This window comes from Megalobrama amblycephala, linkage group LG9 (genome assembly GCF_018812025.1).
Source record: "Megalobrama amblycephala isolate DHTTF-2021 linkage group LG9, ASM1881202v1, whole genome shotgun sequence".
NCBI lineage: Eukaryota > Metazoa > Chordata > Actinopteri > Cypriniformes > Xenocyprididae > Megalobrama > Megalobrama amblycephala.
Window position 1 is genome coordinate 1,992,811 of NC_063052.1, and position 16,284 is coordinate 2,009,094.

The window sequence follows — 16,284 nt, forward strand, 5'->3', positions numbered from 1 at the left end:
CTGATTATTTTGCGTTATCACTTTTTTTTTTTTAAAGTCATTTCATTTGTATGGCTAATTGTTAACTGTTCCTATCCCCGATGTACTCTTAAAAAGTAATGCCTTTCTGTCTAGTAATTGACATACGCTTTACGAACAGCAGGTTTTGACTGAATCATTACATTTAGTCGGTTCAAAAGAACGATTCGATGGTGAAATGAACAATTTACTCGGGCATGATGCAATCGGTATGACCACGTGGAGATTAGAAAAGGTATTTATTTTAAATGATACAAGTGATTTCATGTGTCTTGCTTTAGTTCTATAATGTAATGTAAATCAAAGAAAGAAATATATACACCTTTTCCCCATTGTTTTCATTGAAAATGAATTTTATTGAAAATTCTTGTATTCTTTATCAGCCTCGTGTTCTTTTCGTATATATAAAATACAGTTGTCATCAAATGTTATGGTTTTAGGTTTGGCTCAACACTGGATCAATATCAATATCCTTTTAACTATATAAATGTGCATACATACACAGTTTTGTAGAGCCCACTTCAATTGTACTCATTTAGCAGACTCTTTTATCAGACTTTCTGTGGAATACTCTACAAAGCTGTTCAACTGACCAATAACGACAACTGATCAGTAATGAAATGTAGTCACTTTATGCTATAGGCTACATTTGGAAATTTATTACAAACAGACAATCATTAGTCACAATTATCATCATGTAACAATTAGCATAAGACTAATGTCCATGTACATACAAGTATAAAAGTAAATGGCCCATGATAAACAATGTTTGTTGTGGCGATTGTTTGGCTGATAAGTGCGGCACTGAATGCTACATAATTACCCAGAGTCAATTACACTGGTTACATGAATTAATTAAATATTAATTGTCAACATGTGCCAGACATCAAACTGTAGACCTTAATAAGATATATCAGTGATAAATAGCAACAGTGAAAATAGTGCAAAAAGATCTCCTCAAGCACTGGAAGAAAAGACCAAGGGCAAAAAAATTATAAAGCTGTAAAACTATGTACAAGTTTGAATAAAAATCATATAAACGTTTGAACTAATGTTCTGACATTTTTCGAGCATGCTTTCCCAATTATAAGAAACAGTGTCAGACTTCCTGGAGAGGCACTTCAGGAAAAATAAGATATTTAAAACCAAAGCTTCTTTAGGTTATAAAACTAGCTGCCATTAGACTGCCTACTAAAATAACACTCGGCTTTGATCAGGATTCGTTTGAATAATTTGCAGATAAAGTGACTGTGAAATGTTTGTGTTAGCAATCCCAGCAGGTGTTTGCACCTGAAAGCAGGCAGCGCTGCTGATGTTGGAGAACCCTGGTCTTGGTCAGTACTTCATAAAGTCAATACGATAATCTCTCCGTTACTGCTCAGACTGAGGTTTAAAGTAATCATCTGTTCTAAAGACACTGGGAAGCTCTTGATGTCTTTGTGATTGCCTTCTTGGGCTAGCAGGTTTCTGAAGAAGAAAAAAAAAGAAGAGGAAGCAAACATTGGTACCAGTTATGCAAATTTCAAAGAATGCCAAATACCACGGCAGGGCAGGCATGTATGTAATGTAAAGAACTCACATTTAAAAAACCTGGCACGGCCATTGTGCGGAAGATCTTTTTGAAGGCGCCTGGTAGGGTTCCAACTTCACCTTCAACTTGAGTTACTTGTTCTTCCAATGCATTGACATTGGCTCCAACCATTTTGACAAAGCCCTGAGAATTAGACAGTACACTTAAACAACAAAAGAAAATGTCAATTCATTACCATGGTTCAGACACCATTTAAAGTTAGTACCTCCAATTTGTCAATTTTTTGGTAAATCTCTCTCATCTCTTCCGATTTTCTTTGTATCTGTGGTAGGTTCTCATTGACCACCTGTGAGGTGTCATTTCGAATCTATATATATATAAAAAAAAAAAACGAATTATGAAAGTCTAGCATGCTTTTTCAGTTTGAAAACAGTGTATTAAGCAGGGGTTTAAGGGGGCCACAACAGAGTGTAGAAAATTTGAGGGAAGATTTGTTTTTAGGGCAGGCAAAGTAAAGGCAGGAACACAGCAAGCCGACGCCGACGAACTACTGGCGACGAAAGCAGACTGCGGGGTTGGCTCACGTTGGCAGCGTCTGGGTCCAAAGTTGGCCTGACACACCAAACCGATGCTTGGCGCCTGCGCAAGATGAAATGCCTTTCCGTACCAGCAGGTGGCAGTAACTGAACAGCCAATCAGAATGATCAGATGGCCCGACGGACCAATGAGCTCCGACGCCGATTCAACATGTCGAGGACCAACTTCAGTGTGTAACACACTGAGAAAACAGTTGGAAGATGAACAAAAACTGCCCGAAGGCCGACCGTCAACTTGGTGTGTTCCAGCCTTTAAATATAAAGCTGTATGGAACAATATTTATTGTAGAAAAGCTCTGTTCAAATACATTTAAGCAACTTTACAAATGGGAAAACATATGTAAAAGCAAAAATAAATATAGAAAACATACATAAAAGCAAATACATTGATCTTACCATATCAAGCATACCAACAAACTCATCAACTCTTGTAAGCATTTCTTCCAGGCTTTTCTCCAAGCACAAGACCTGCACAGCAAATACAGAATAAACATCAAGAAAACAAAACACATGATATACTGTACATATTATACTCTGTGTGCATGTGATATAAATGTTAAGAGGGACAAACAGTTGCTTCACTGCCTTGTAAAATAACAGAGGACCATTAAGAATTGAAAAAGTAGTCTGGTGTTAGGAACATAATTCAGTTAGCCGCACTGAGAACAAGTCAGTCTTTATTTAACCCATATCAAGCTTAACAAATTAGGCTTGAAAACTAGACCGTGCTCCAACAGGACGAGTATACAGATGCATTGAAGAGACTAACATTCAAACATTCTTCAAAATATCATTGGTGTTTCACTGAAGAAAGTTATACAGGTTTGGAATGACAAAAGTGAGAAAATAATGACAGAATTTCCAGTTTTGAGTGAACCATCCTTTTAAACTGTTTTATGTGAGCAATTATAGTTTGACAACTAATATTAATCTTTTAGTTTAAATGAATATAAATATATGGAGCAATATCACACAAGTAGCCATGCGATATGGCTGTATATCAGCCGTAGGTATTCACAGCGTGCTGGGACACTGGGACATTCTCCACCAAAATTTTCTGGTCACTAGTGTAACAAAGAATTCATAGTTCCATTAATGCTGAAGCAGCCACAAACAATTATACCACTGCATCATTCATAATCATCACGAGGGTCCTATTATGGAAGGCAGCGTTTGGTTTTAACCTGTTAGCGTTCCACTGTAATGCCCGCTGTACACATACTTTTCAAAAGAGACCAAAAACCATACATATACTCCAAATTGTTCAAGAACAGCATGCAGTTTACTTTTGGTATGCCTTTTTTAGGCAAATTTTACAGGAATTCTAAGGTGCTTCTCACACTAAAACAAACAAAATTTGTATTTTGTACACTTCCACCCACCAAACATTCTTTCAACAGTCTTCAGATTCATCCAGAAGGCAAACCTTAAAGTGTTAGTTCACCCAAAAATGAAAATTCTGTCATTATTTATTCACCCTCATGTCATTCCAAACCCATAAGACTTTTATTTATCTTCGGAACACAAATGATGACAGAATCTGAGAGTTTTCTGTCCCTCCACCTTTTTTAAAAATAAATAAATAAATAAGAGATGTGGTATTTGTTTAACTGGACTCTCTTTTTCTAGATAGAGGGCTCCGTTCACAACTGTACTTCCATCAAAATTACAAATAGCATTTAAACTGTTGTTATGCAGGGAATAGGATACTCATAGGAGTAACCACATACTGGTTGTACACAGATCAAGCACAAATTGATGTGTACGCTAGCATTAGTAAGAGAGACCCATGCTGCATCTAGAAACCGCAAACTGTATAATAGGTACTATATTTGGTTTGAAACATGTTTCTTCAATATAGTATGAATGTGTGTACTATGAATGGAATTCAGACACTACATCCACCATATTGTCACTGTCATGTGACCTACAGAGTCAGTTGCATCTTCACCATGGCCTGATAGAAAAGTGTCCAGTAGATGCGCACTTCAGAATCTCAGAAAGTAGTAGGTCATATAGGTACTTTTCGCCTACTCTTTTATGAATTCGGACATGCTACTTAACTCACATACTGTTTTTCACCTACTATACAAGACAGAAAACTGATTCACTCATGAATGAAACACTACAGGGTGATGCTCAGAGGTTGATTCTACTGTGGCTTCGTTTGGAACTTTTTCCTTGGTGGAGACAAAATATAGACAGGAAAAACTGGCAATACTGTTTTTTTTTTTTTAAATATAAGTTAATAATATCAATATTAATGTCTTGTTTAAATAACTGTCGTACCGCATTCACACTCGTGCTGCATTATGGCCGAATCACAGCCGTGCAAATATTCAAAAGAACAATTTATTGTGTGTATTGGAGTTTATCCATTATTATATGTTATATCTGTGTCCTTACCTCTTCTTCGGCGTTGGCTCTGATATAAGAGGAGTATGTGATGGCCGTGTGTCTCAGCAGCTCGTCGTCTTGAGTCTGCTCCGGCTCGCTCTGGTCCTGGGTTTCTCCGGCTGCTGAGATCGGGCTCTGGGCCACTGCAGCGCCAAAGCTCGGGCTCTGAGACACGGTACCGCTGCTCAGGGCCTCACTCACCATAGACAAGCTGCTGGCGCTTTGGGACACGATGCCGCTGTCTCTGCTCACCTCTGCGCTGGACTCCTCCAGCGGTGACAGCACCGCTGCTGCCCTGTCAAATCGATGCTCCATGTTTTGCTATCCACTACACTACTCTTGTTTATGTGAAAGTGAACGCAGAGCAGCATGTGCGCATGCGCGAATTTAATAGCCAATCAGAGAACGGGTTGGCCACATGTTGGTCATGTGATATTAACGTTCAATCCAGAGACTCAAACGGATAGATTGATTTTAAAAATGAGATAGATAGATAGATAGATAGATAGATAGATAGATAGATAGATAGATAGATAGATAGATAGATAGATAGATAGATAGATAGATAGATAGATAGATAGATAGATAGATAGATAGATAGATAGATAGATAGATAGATAGATAGATAGATAGATAGATAGATAGGGCGCCCCCTTGAGGAAACCTTTGTTTATCACAGGAAACAGCGTTTCCTTCCCAATGCTGATAAACTTTCAATCAAAATGGTTCATGACGGATCTAGGTCATCGCAGTGCAATGTAATCTTAATCCTGGTCGTTGATCGTAAATGTAAAAGAATGTAAAGAACACAACAGGATGTGTTTTGTCCATCTCAGAATTTTATTTTGTTTTTTAAAAAAGACTGACATCAGTAAAAACCATATAGACAATATTTACATGTATATTGTATTGTAACTACCATCTTAAGTGTGGTTTAACTGCCTGACTGATATATTTAGACACCGAACTTTTACACTGAAACTGTCCTAACACGACTGACCGAAGACAATCTGTCGTACCTTTTTTTTTTTTTTTAGTAATCTGCTTTTTAGCTTGTCCTGTTTTGAATTTCTGTTAAATTATTCAGTGTTGATGATACACAGACATACAGATTAACAAAGACAACAACGATACGAAATTACGAATACCAAATAATTAATGCAGAATATAAAGAAAGTGATTTTTTTTGGCAAAAGAAAAGCAGTTCAGGCAGTGACCAACAGATGGCGACTCAGCACAAATGTATTTTGACTCACACGTTACATACCATGCCCTTGCTTTTACCAAAATGAAAATATTTCCAGTGGTCAGATCCAAATACTTAGTCTGTTTGAGTGAACTATGTCTGTAGGAGGGGCAGTAAGGCACAAAAATGGTGGATATGAAGGTAAGTCTTTGTTCAAGACGACGAATACAATGCAGTCAACCTAAAAGCAAAAGGAAGGTACATCCACAGTGGTTTTCAATTATATACAAATGTATTCCACAGACTCTATATAAAACAAAATTAAGTATGAACAGGTGTGTTCCCAATGTAAGAAAAAAAAAGTATGATATAAGACTCAATTTTATACCTGAAGTTTGACTGGACCGTGTGGCAGCATTAACATTAAAGCCATTAAAGATCTGACTAGTATGAGACAGCAGTCTGTTCATCTGTGGGGATTTGAGTGGAGGTCAGAGGTGAGGGTTCATTAACAGTGAGGTGACAGAAAATATGTGTACAGAATAAAACAGAGAACTAACTTGCATTCCACAGTCAAGAGGACATACAAGTGTGAAATACCCATTTGTGGTGACCAATTATACTCCACTGCAGTCAAATAAACCAGTAACAAAGCCAATTAAATCCCACAAGACCACAATTTCCAAAAAGCCTTTTTGTAATGCTGACACAAGTGATATTTAAATATTCAGAAACAAACATTCTGAGGGAATCCGCCAAATAGTAATTTACTGCATATAAAAAGGTACTAAACACATACAGCAGTCATTTATTACTGAAAGTTAATAATGATTATTAATACTATTCAGTTATTAACTTGGAAGAACATGATTCAGACAGGGCAAACAAACAAACAAAAAAAAAAAATTGTGTTGCTGATTGAGTGTAAATTCATTTTGGCATTTGCATAATGTAATACCAGGAGCAAATGTTTGGTTTCAGGTACAAACCGTAAACAGAAGTCAACAGTACGCACACACAGGTCTAAACCTAATTTCTGGTCCCGAGAGACATTTAGATAACATGATTAAAATTAACCTCAAAACAAGAACTGAGAAACACTGATAGACAAGATAAAAAAAAGTGGCTCTGCTTGGAAAAAGAGACATACCACTAAATCGGACACATTTTTACATACAACATTTCAACACATGGAAAGAAAACATTAAAAAGAGTAAAATTCCAGATATTGTTTCTGTTAAATTATTCATTTTACAAAACCCTTAAAAGTTTGGTGAGGTTCAAAGTTGAGTCTGATGTCCCAGGCTGAAAAGCCGAGTCTCTGGGTGGGCTGGATTTTATATACGTGACTCTATGTATTATAAAGTGATGACTGTGCCATCCTCCTCCACCCCTCCTCTGGGTAAAGCCAAGCTGTGACGGGGGTCTGTCCTCAGGCTACTGAGGATTTTGTGTAGGCTGCCATTGCTTTCCCGCATGACGGGGTTGCTGCTGTGGTAGGAGGGGTGTTGGAGGGTAAGGTCCTTATGCAACTTGTAACTCAAACTACTGTGCACTGTGCCGTTAAAGCTCGGTTGAGAGTGGAAAGAGGCCGTGGACACCGTCGATGCAGGTCTCGTTTGGGGCCGTGTAGGGGGGCTGGGTGGGGTCACGGTGGTTGTTTGCATCTGGGACCGGGACGCAGTTGAAGCCACTGAGGCATTGGAGCGTCTTGATGGCCGTTTGATGTTGCTCTCAATTACGATGTCCGACTCTTCATCACTCTCCAAATCCTCTGGGCTGTAGCCATGAGAGATGGCGGTGGCACCGGTGGGAGCGGTGATGGCGGGGTATCCCACCGAACCGCTGCTGTCGGATGACTGACCCGAGCTGCCTGAGATACGACTGCTGCGCACCACGTTGTTGCGCTGGTTCACCGGCTTCACGGTCACAATAAGGTTGTGGCTGTTTGCAATCATCATGTCAGTCACCTGGTCCAATGTCTTTCCTGTTACCTCGATGCCATTGACCTCCAGGACCTCATCATTGACGGCCAGCAGGCCCGTGCTCTCGGCCAGGCCTCCAGGTACCAGGCGGGAAATGAAGATACCCGGGACCTTTTCCAAGCCGTGGGGTGTAACACGGACACTGGTGCCATCACGGATGTAGAATCCAAGGGGCTTGTCCGAGCCATGCCGGTAGAGTCGAACTCTTCGGTGAGATTCAGGAAGGATGTCCACATCAATAATGGACGACACAGGACGGAAGTCCTGAGGCATACCAATGCGGATGTGGGGCCGTTTGCGGTTTAGGTCATTTCGAAGAGTGACCACAGCTTTCTTTTTCCTGGTCAGAGTGCTGGTGCCAAAGTTGCTGTAGTCAACCTCTTCTGCAAGAGTAAACAAAAATGATAACTGTTAATACTTAAGTGGATTAAAGATGCAAATTATGATTCATTACAATTGAATCTAGTGACATATATCACATAAGTACAAACAAGGACCATTTCCTTAAGCCAAAAATATGGAAATGTACATCAACATGATAGCTCAGATTAGTCTAACTTCAGCTTCATATTAAGTTGTGGATGAGGACAAGCATGCAAATCTCATCAGACCTGCTGGACGGTTTATACCCCTCAGATGCTCCATGGATTATGATGTAACATGATTTTTCTGGCATGTTAACAAAACATGAGGCCACCTTATCACATCTTTACAAAAATGTAACCTTAACTGCTGACAGAACAAAATGGTCTCTGTTGCAGGTATTCGGCAGAGATGAAGTTATCTGCACATATCAGATAATGCAGATAAGTGCGGTAAGAACACCATGCTACAGAAGCACGTAGATTAAGAGATCAAGTGTGATCACAAGGTCTTCTCAAAGTCCTATTGAAACACAACATATACAACAAATCTTAAAAAAGAAGTGCAATATTGAAATGTCACATAAGACCAGGGACTTGCTTAGCTCTGTGAAATTCCTTGTGAGGCCAATGATCAAATTTTATTTGAGGAGTTTTAATACATAAGTCTTCTCTTTGAACACCAACATAACTTTGTCCAACAACAGCCTCTCTGTGCTAAATCAGACAGCGATCAACCACACCTGGACTGCTCGCTTTGGATATAAGGCATAGTTTCCAGTGCAACCGACTTCCCAGCATGAGTTCTCAAGGAAAGACAGCCAAGAAAATGCCCACCTTCTGTTTAATTACTCTAAAATCAATTTTTAAAAATGCTTTTACAAAGCTTCCGAATTTTCATCAAAGCATCGAGCCACAGTTGTTCTTAGTTTGGCTCTTTGGCGGCCTGATTATTTTGATTGAGTCCAGACAGACTTTTATTATGTCCTGGAATTTCAGCCACAACTGCAAGTCTCTTGATAGGAAACACATTGAAGTGTTTCTGCTTCTGGCCTTCATTAAGTGGGGTATCGTTCTCTTCAAATGTCCACCCTTAACTGTCTTCTTTTGAGAAGAACTGTGAACACCTAACAGAACATGTAGGAACTTAGGGATTGTTGGAGGACTTTGTAAGTAAGCTAACTTAGCTAAGACAAACGCAGAAGTTAATCCTAAGTCTGGAGCCTGGGACTTGGATCTGAGCACTAGATTTGTTTTTGTTTTAGTTTGGCCTGGCAGAAACTAGACTCCACTGGATTTTCCATTCTGGCTCCTGGTGACCAGTCCGGGCTGGTATCGGCATGGACCCAGAGGATTCTTTAACCTCTAATGAGACAGAGTTAGGGCAAGCCACTAAGTCACCAAGCCTAAACTACTCCTGACAGAGTAATCCTCACTGCACTGATGCATGATGGGAAAATGAATTCAGCTCAGTGATCAAAGGGCAGCTGGCTGTTTCCAGACATTTCCAGGGGAAAGTGAATGGCCCAGTGCCTACCAGACAGAAAACAAAGACTTCAGGTTCAAGGAAGGCAACCATATTGCCCAAGAAAATTTCATTAAATGGAAGTTTTCATAAAAGAGAAGGATGGTGAGTCAATGGTGATGAACAACATGCCTAAATCATTCCATACATTATTATTATTTTTTTTAAACAAACAAATATAGAAAATCACATTTTTTTAGGCACTAAATGGCAGATCCTTGACATTTGAGGATGTCCACAATACTAACTCAAGGGCAAAACTGTATTTTTCTTTTCGGAAAAAATGCTTTTCAAACCATAATTTGTCTTGTGGTTGCAAAGCCCAAAAAATCATTTTAGATTAAAGCAGCTAAGCCTACAAAACTCCCAAGTGCTTGACGGCCTAATAACTTAAACACTCAAGTTATAGTTTTCTAAACTGTATAAAGATTCTACACTTTACTCAACAGCTATATTGACCTTGAAATAAGTATTGAAATAATCTGTAAAATTTTCTTGTGCATGCACACACACACACACCCCTCCCTTGTTTTATCATTTTATTATTGCAGAGTCAGACATAACTTTGCTCCACCAAAACAAATTTAAAATACAGTACATAAAGTTTTTTTAACAGATTAAACCTGATTGACTGACACAATTATTGTAGAATTGTTTTCTATAATAAAATTTAGGGCTGGGTATTGACAATTTTCACGATTCGAGTCGATTACTATTCACATGCTTTCGATTCGATTACGATTATTTTGGATGTAGTATTATTTCAGTTACAGCACATGGCAAATTTTCTAGAGGAAAAAAAATCTCTCAACTAATGCTGTAAACTAAGTCAGTCGGTACTACTATAATAATATTGAAGGTTAAATTAACTTATATACAAACACTTAAATTACACTCGATGTTTTTATTATAAATAAAGTTTAGAATTACATAATCATTTCTACTCCAATTCGGGTTTTTTTTTTAAAATATAAACATTTAAATCTCGGCTGTCATAACTGATTTATTCAAACATGCATTAAGTATTGAAGAACATTAAAAATTATAATGAATATGTAACGGTGCATAGTTATATTTATCAGAATGTTGCTTTCTAGAGTTCATTTTTCTAGCTCACTAATGAGTTTATGGTCACTGAATAGGTTTTTCTGAGGTAAATGTGACGTTACATGACATTGTTTACAAGCTGTTTTATTGACGTCTTTCTGAGCTTAAAACACTGACTGAGCGATTACACAAGACATGATATGGATTTCGGTAAGTTGTACTGTATATTTTAACATACCTTCAGATGTTTAGTGATGTTTATTTCGCGCTGTAACTGGTATTAAAGCGGAGGAGAGGATGTTCACATGCGCTCCGTGCTGTCGCTTCTCTTTAACTGAGGCACTAAAGCGATCTGTCACGTCACATTAATCAGCGCCAAAATTATATTTATTTTTTGAATCTCATAATAAGATGGAAGTCATTTGAAATCTGAGACTTTGCTTCATATCAAAAGGAACAAAGCACAAAGATTATTGCAATTTATTGGATGGGAGGCGCTACATATTCTGCTCATTCATTAACTGAAAACAGACAAGACTAATCAATTCTTGGGATTTAAGAATCGATATCGGTTCGTAATAATGAGAATCGATTAAAATCGAGAAATCTATATTTTTTACCCAGCCCTAATAAAAATGTAATGTTAAAAATAATAAACTATTGTGTGTATAGTGTGTAAACTATTAATGCAATAGAATATCCAGGATATTCATCCTAACCTATACGAATCACAGGAAACAACATAAAACATGCATTAAAATAACAGAATTGTTGAGATGAAGGCAGAAATAAAGTAAACAAAGCCAGTTAACTTAGCACAAAGAAAGAATTTCTCATATGCTGTCAATCAGAAATAAACAGCTCAAGTGAATGAAGTAATGCTTCAGGGCTGTCCCTGGCACTGCAGTCACCTGACTGGAGTCCATGGGGAGGGGCCCGGCCCCAGTATCAGGGCAATGTCAGGTCACTGGAGATGTGGTGGGTGAGCCTGGTAGGAAAGGAATGGACCCTACATTCCACCACACAGTGCCTCAACTAGGAATGCAGAAGTTGCTTCGCAACTTAACAGAGATGACCTACAACATGATTGAAGCATAATTCATCAGTTGACCGTAAAGCGGCATGGTCCCCTTCAGTCACTCATGGGTGAGTGTGGGAAAGACGAGTGGGCGAGGTCTCGGGCCTTTGTTCGTGTTGTCCCACCTCTCGTTAACTTCCACACTGAAAGGGTCACTTTTCAAGTTCTTTTAGATTTTTACAAACGCTCATAAAAGCAGGATTCAAAAGAGTTTATGGCCAATCATTATGCCAACCAACAGGGTTTATTTTCCCATTTTCTCCTGCATTTGCTACTGTTCAGGAGAAACTGCCAATTCGATTTACTTTCCCATTTCCATGACACCCTGCCCAAATTCCTGTCTGGGGTCTATTATTTGTACTCGCTGTCACTGCTGTGCTGCTGAATAATGCTCTTGGGTAGGAGTCTTCTGCCGATGCCATGAGTGAATAAAATGATGTGCATTAGCATTGAGTGGCAGATAGTGCTAAAGCAATTGTGCATAACAATACCCTGCCTGAGAGGATATATAGCACCCAGACAAACAGAATGTCGATTTCCATAACATCACCAAACTACCCAGGGACCCAGGAAAAAGAAAGGGGACTCTAGCGTGAACTGCATATATCTGATTATATACATGTAAAGCAGACACAGGTACTCAAGGGTTCACCGCAGTGCAGGATCAGGGTAATGTCCTCTCAGACAAAGCCCCCTGGGAGAGTCCGTCTGTGTTTGCTTTAAACCGTCGCACTCAAATTTCCCTGGATGAATGGAGCAATGGCTTTTTGCTTCTCTCTGTAGCCCTGAGAGAGATTAAAGGAGGAAGCCCCTCCTTCACTAGTGCACACTCAGCAGAGCTCTCTAAGCAGGCTCCTACACACCCCTGTGGGTTTTAACTCGTGTTACCCACAGTGCACTGGTGTACACATCTGGGAGAAGTTAGCAGCAGCGGTGAAGGGTGGAGACTGTGTCGGAAGATTAAGCTCCCTTGCCATCTTTTTGCAATGTTGCATAAGAACTGCTTTTAACAGGTAGACAAGCTCCAAACATTATTTTAGACATTCCACCAACTCTACCCTGGTCTGGAGAAGGTTTCGGCTCAGATGTGGATGTACAGGTATACTACTGTTCTGTGCCATTCACATGCTTCTCAATGCAGCTTTCCACATAAGCCAGCTCTACATGAAAACATATGCATAGTGTTAACCTTGTTCTCCACCCCCCATATGTTCTACAAGTGTGGCCAAGTTTAGGACATGAATGCCAAGAGTCCTTTAGGCCCAACACATAACTAAGCATGCCCTATCATAACATTACATAATCATTGCAGCTGCCAGTACATAAAGTCCACAGAAATGTAAATACATTTATTAAAAGAATTCACATAAAGCTCTGAGGCTGAATGAAAATGTTTGATTATTAAGTGTGTGCAGACAAAAACAGACAAAATGGAAAAGATGTGGGGAACTGAGGATGACTGTCAGGAAGCAGAACATGGTTCAGGATGCACTGGCTGCCCTCTTCACGCTATGGTGCATGTTGGTGGTGCCTTTATGACCTCATACACATGAGCAAGAGGAAACGGATCAGTTTCAGCCCTGATGAACTCTATATTAAAGGAATAGTTCACCCAAAAATGAAAATGATCCCATGATTTACTCACCCTCAAACCATCCTAGGTGTATATGACTATCATCTTTCAGACAAACACAATCAGAGATGCATTTAAAAATACCATTGGTCCTCAAAGATTTATAATGGTTGTGAATGGGGGGCAATCCTTTAAAGACAAAAATAAAATGCATCCATCCATAATAAAAAGTAATCCATAAGGCCTTTTGAAACATTGCGTTTTTGTAAGAAAAATATACATATTTAAAACTTCAAATAACTAGCTTCCAGCGGACGACCGTATGCATACTGTTAAAGTCGACTTGCGCCAAATGAGTAATCGCGCGCTCTCCGCCCCCTCCCGAGCTCTCGACTCTATCACTGCATAAACAAAATTCACACAGCTAATATAACCCTCAAAATGGATCTTTACAAAGTGTTCGTCATGCAGCATGTCTAATCGCGCAAGTATGGTATTTATTTGGATGTTTACATTTGATTCTGAATGAGTTTGATAGTGTTCCGTGGCTAACGGCTAATGCTACTTACGCTGTTGGAGTGTTTATGCATTATACAGACTGCAAGTGTTTAAAATGAAAATAGCGACGGCTCTTGTCTCTGTGAATACAGTAAGAAACGATGGTAACTTTAACCACATTTAACAGTACATTAGCAACATGCTAACGAAACATTTAGAAAGACAATTTACAAATATCACTAAAAATATCATGATATCATGGATCATGTCAGTTATTATCACTCCATCTCCCATTTTTTGCTATCATCCTTGCTTGCTTACCTAGTCTGATGATTCAGCTCTGCACATCGATCATGGGCTGGCATATGCAAATATTGGGGGCGTACACCCCGACTGTTACGTAACAGTCGGTGTTATGTTGAGATTCGCCTGTTCTTCTGAGGTCTTTTAAACAAATGAGATTTATATAAGAAGGAGGAAACAATGGAGTTTGAGACTCACTGTTTGTCATTTCCATGTACTGAACTCTTGTTATTCAACTATGCCGAGGTAAATTCAATTTTCAATTCGATTTCACCTTTAAAACTGTATAACCATACTAGCTTTTTCTGGGGTCTCTGGGCCTGATACCAGGATCAAAGCTTGTGTAGCTTGATGCTGGTGTGACCATAAAGGCTATAAGAAAAGAGAGACTTCGGCACTACTATGCTTGATGACGTAAACCTTATGTTTGTAGGCACCTGTCACCATCTGTTTCCAACACAAGCAAGGGAATAGTTACGATGAGCTGAACAATATCAATAATAGTCAATATAATTGCTGATATGCAATTTAAAAATATTTTTAGATATGAACAAAAACGTCATTATTACATAGCGCTTAAACTAAAATAAGCAAACAATTACCATATACTTAGACTGAAAGGGACCCAAGCCATTTGCAAGATACACTGGCACGAGGTGGTGATGCTTTTGTGTTAGCAACTTGGTGCTTTCCCACCTGCCTCATTTAGTTTGGTTGAATCGTACTAGAGTTCGTCGTCCCCCTTGGTGTGGTTAGTTTGGGCATGTGTGAATGCAGCAATAGCACTCGTGTGCGCACCAAAATAGACCAAACAAGTGTACCGAGACCTCCTTGAAGTTCGTTTGAAGAGTCTTTCAAACGAACTCTGGAGCAGTTCGCTTGAGATGTGAAAGCAATCCGACCCAACGGACCAACGAATCAAACAATATCATAGTTCATAACGGGAAATGTGTTATATAAAAAGCAATAGTGTCTGATTCTGTGAGTGCTCACATTAGTTACCATAGTTAAAAACCAAAGAGCGCCTATATGGTCATATATGCTCTCAACACAGTTAGCCAGCGCTGGGAGATCCAGAGAGAGCGCTTCTGAATTTGCCGCAGTATTCATACGAATGTAGTATATAATTTAACTGTGGGAACGATGGCTACATTCATATAGTGTTTGCATGTGTCTCAACAGTTACAAATAAAGCCACAATAAACAAATAAAGCCACAATAAGCAAATAGAGCGAACTTGTCAATCATTTTGATGGATGATGCTGAGAAAACTCTGACCAATAAGAAGACAGTTGTACTCGTATCGCATGTAACACATTTTGGTACGCTTTGAAATGTTGCCTTGTGAAAGCGAACTGAACCAAGAAGAAAATGCAACATTGTAACAAATTTAGTCCCTGTTTAGGAACAAAAACAATCGATAGGTGTGAAAACACCCTAAGCATCCACTCAGAACACCACAGAAACTGCATAGCAACACCCTGGCAATGCCCCACAACACCCTAGCATCGTTTCACCACTCTTTTTACATATATTCCATTTAAATTGCTTTACTATGGTAAGGTGACACTTCAGAGAACTTTATTTCACTGATCATGCAATAAAAGAAATACACATGTATGTATGCACAAGTGGATGCTGCAATGATATCCTCCTTTTACTCCCTTTAATCCACTGATTTGCTATCTGCTACACTGTACTCCCGCGGTGCTCACAGAGGTCAAGCGGTGTGTTTGAGTCATCAGTGATGAGGGGGTGAGTCCTCATCTGGCTCTGACATCATCCTGCTTTTGAGATGATCCCCAACCCCCAAACAAGCTGCTAAGTGAGACTTTCCAGATCTGCTCTCTAATCTCTCACTGTCACAGGTGACACCAAACAGCAACAGGTTTAGAGGGGGTGCAGGAATGAGGGAGGATTAAGGTGTTAATGACACTTGCAATCTGTCCCTTTAAAGCTGTTTGTGGAGGAAAGAAAAACTAGGCTAATCAGATAAATGGGGTGAAAAGATTCCTCGCACCCAAGACAAGCTAAGTAACTACCAGGGAAATTAATTTAGGTTAAAATACAGACAGGACCACCTTTAATTAAAATTTCGGCTACAAAAAATTTTCAGCCGAAACAGCAATTTTTATTTTTGGGCCAATATGGTTTTGAAGGGCCGAAATCTTGACTGAAACGGTAA

At 39.2% G+C, this 16,284-nt stretch overlaps 2 protein-coding genes across 7 annotated transcripts in view; both read right to left on the reverse strand.

The window, feature by feature from the left end:
• Positions 1-631: 631 nt before the first annotated feature.
• On the reverse strand, positions 632-4,920 carry bloc1s4 (biogenesis of lysosomal organelles complex-1, subunit 4, cappuccino). The gene is made up of 5 exons (XM_048201152.1): positions 4,552-4,920; positions 2,542-2,613; positions 1,815-1,916; positions 1,598-1,732; positions 632-1,485 (listed from the first exon to the last, which is right to left on the reverse strand). Exons 1-5 carry the CDS (start codon positions 4,855-4,857, stop codon positions 1,390-1,392), a joined length of 711 nt encoding a protein of 236 aa, XP_048057109.1. The 5' UTR covers positions 4,858-4,920; the 3' UTR covers positions 632-1,389.
• Positions 4,921-5,361: 441 nt separating this feature from the next.
• pard6gb (par-6 family cell polarity regulator gamma b) overlaps positions 5,362-16,284 on the reverse strand; it is a 182,695-nt gene continuing 171,772 nt past the window's right edge. For all 6 annotated transcript variants that reach the window (XM_048201149.1, XM_048201148.1, XM_048201147.1 and 3 more), the window contains one exon: positions 5,362-8,096. In XM_048201149.1, the coding sequence (XP_048057106.1) occupies positions 7,087-8,096 (1,010 nt within the window). In that variant the 3' untranslated portion in view covers positions 5,362-7,086. The remainder of the gene's footprint in view (positions 8,097-16,284) is intronic.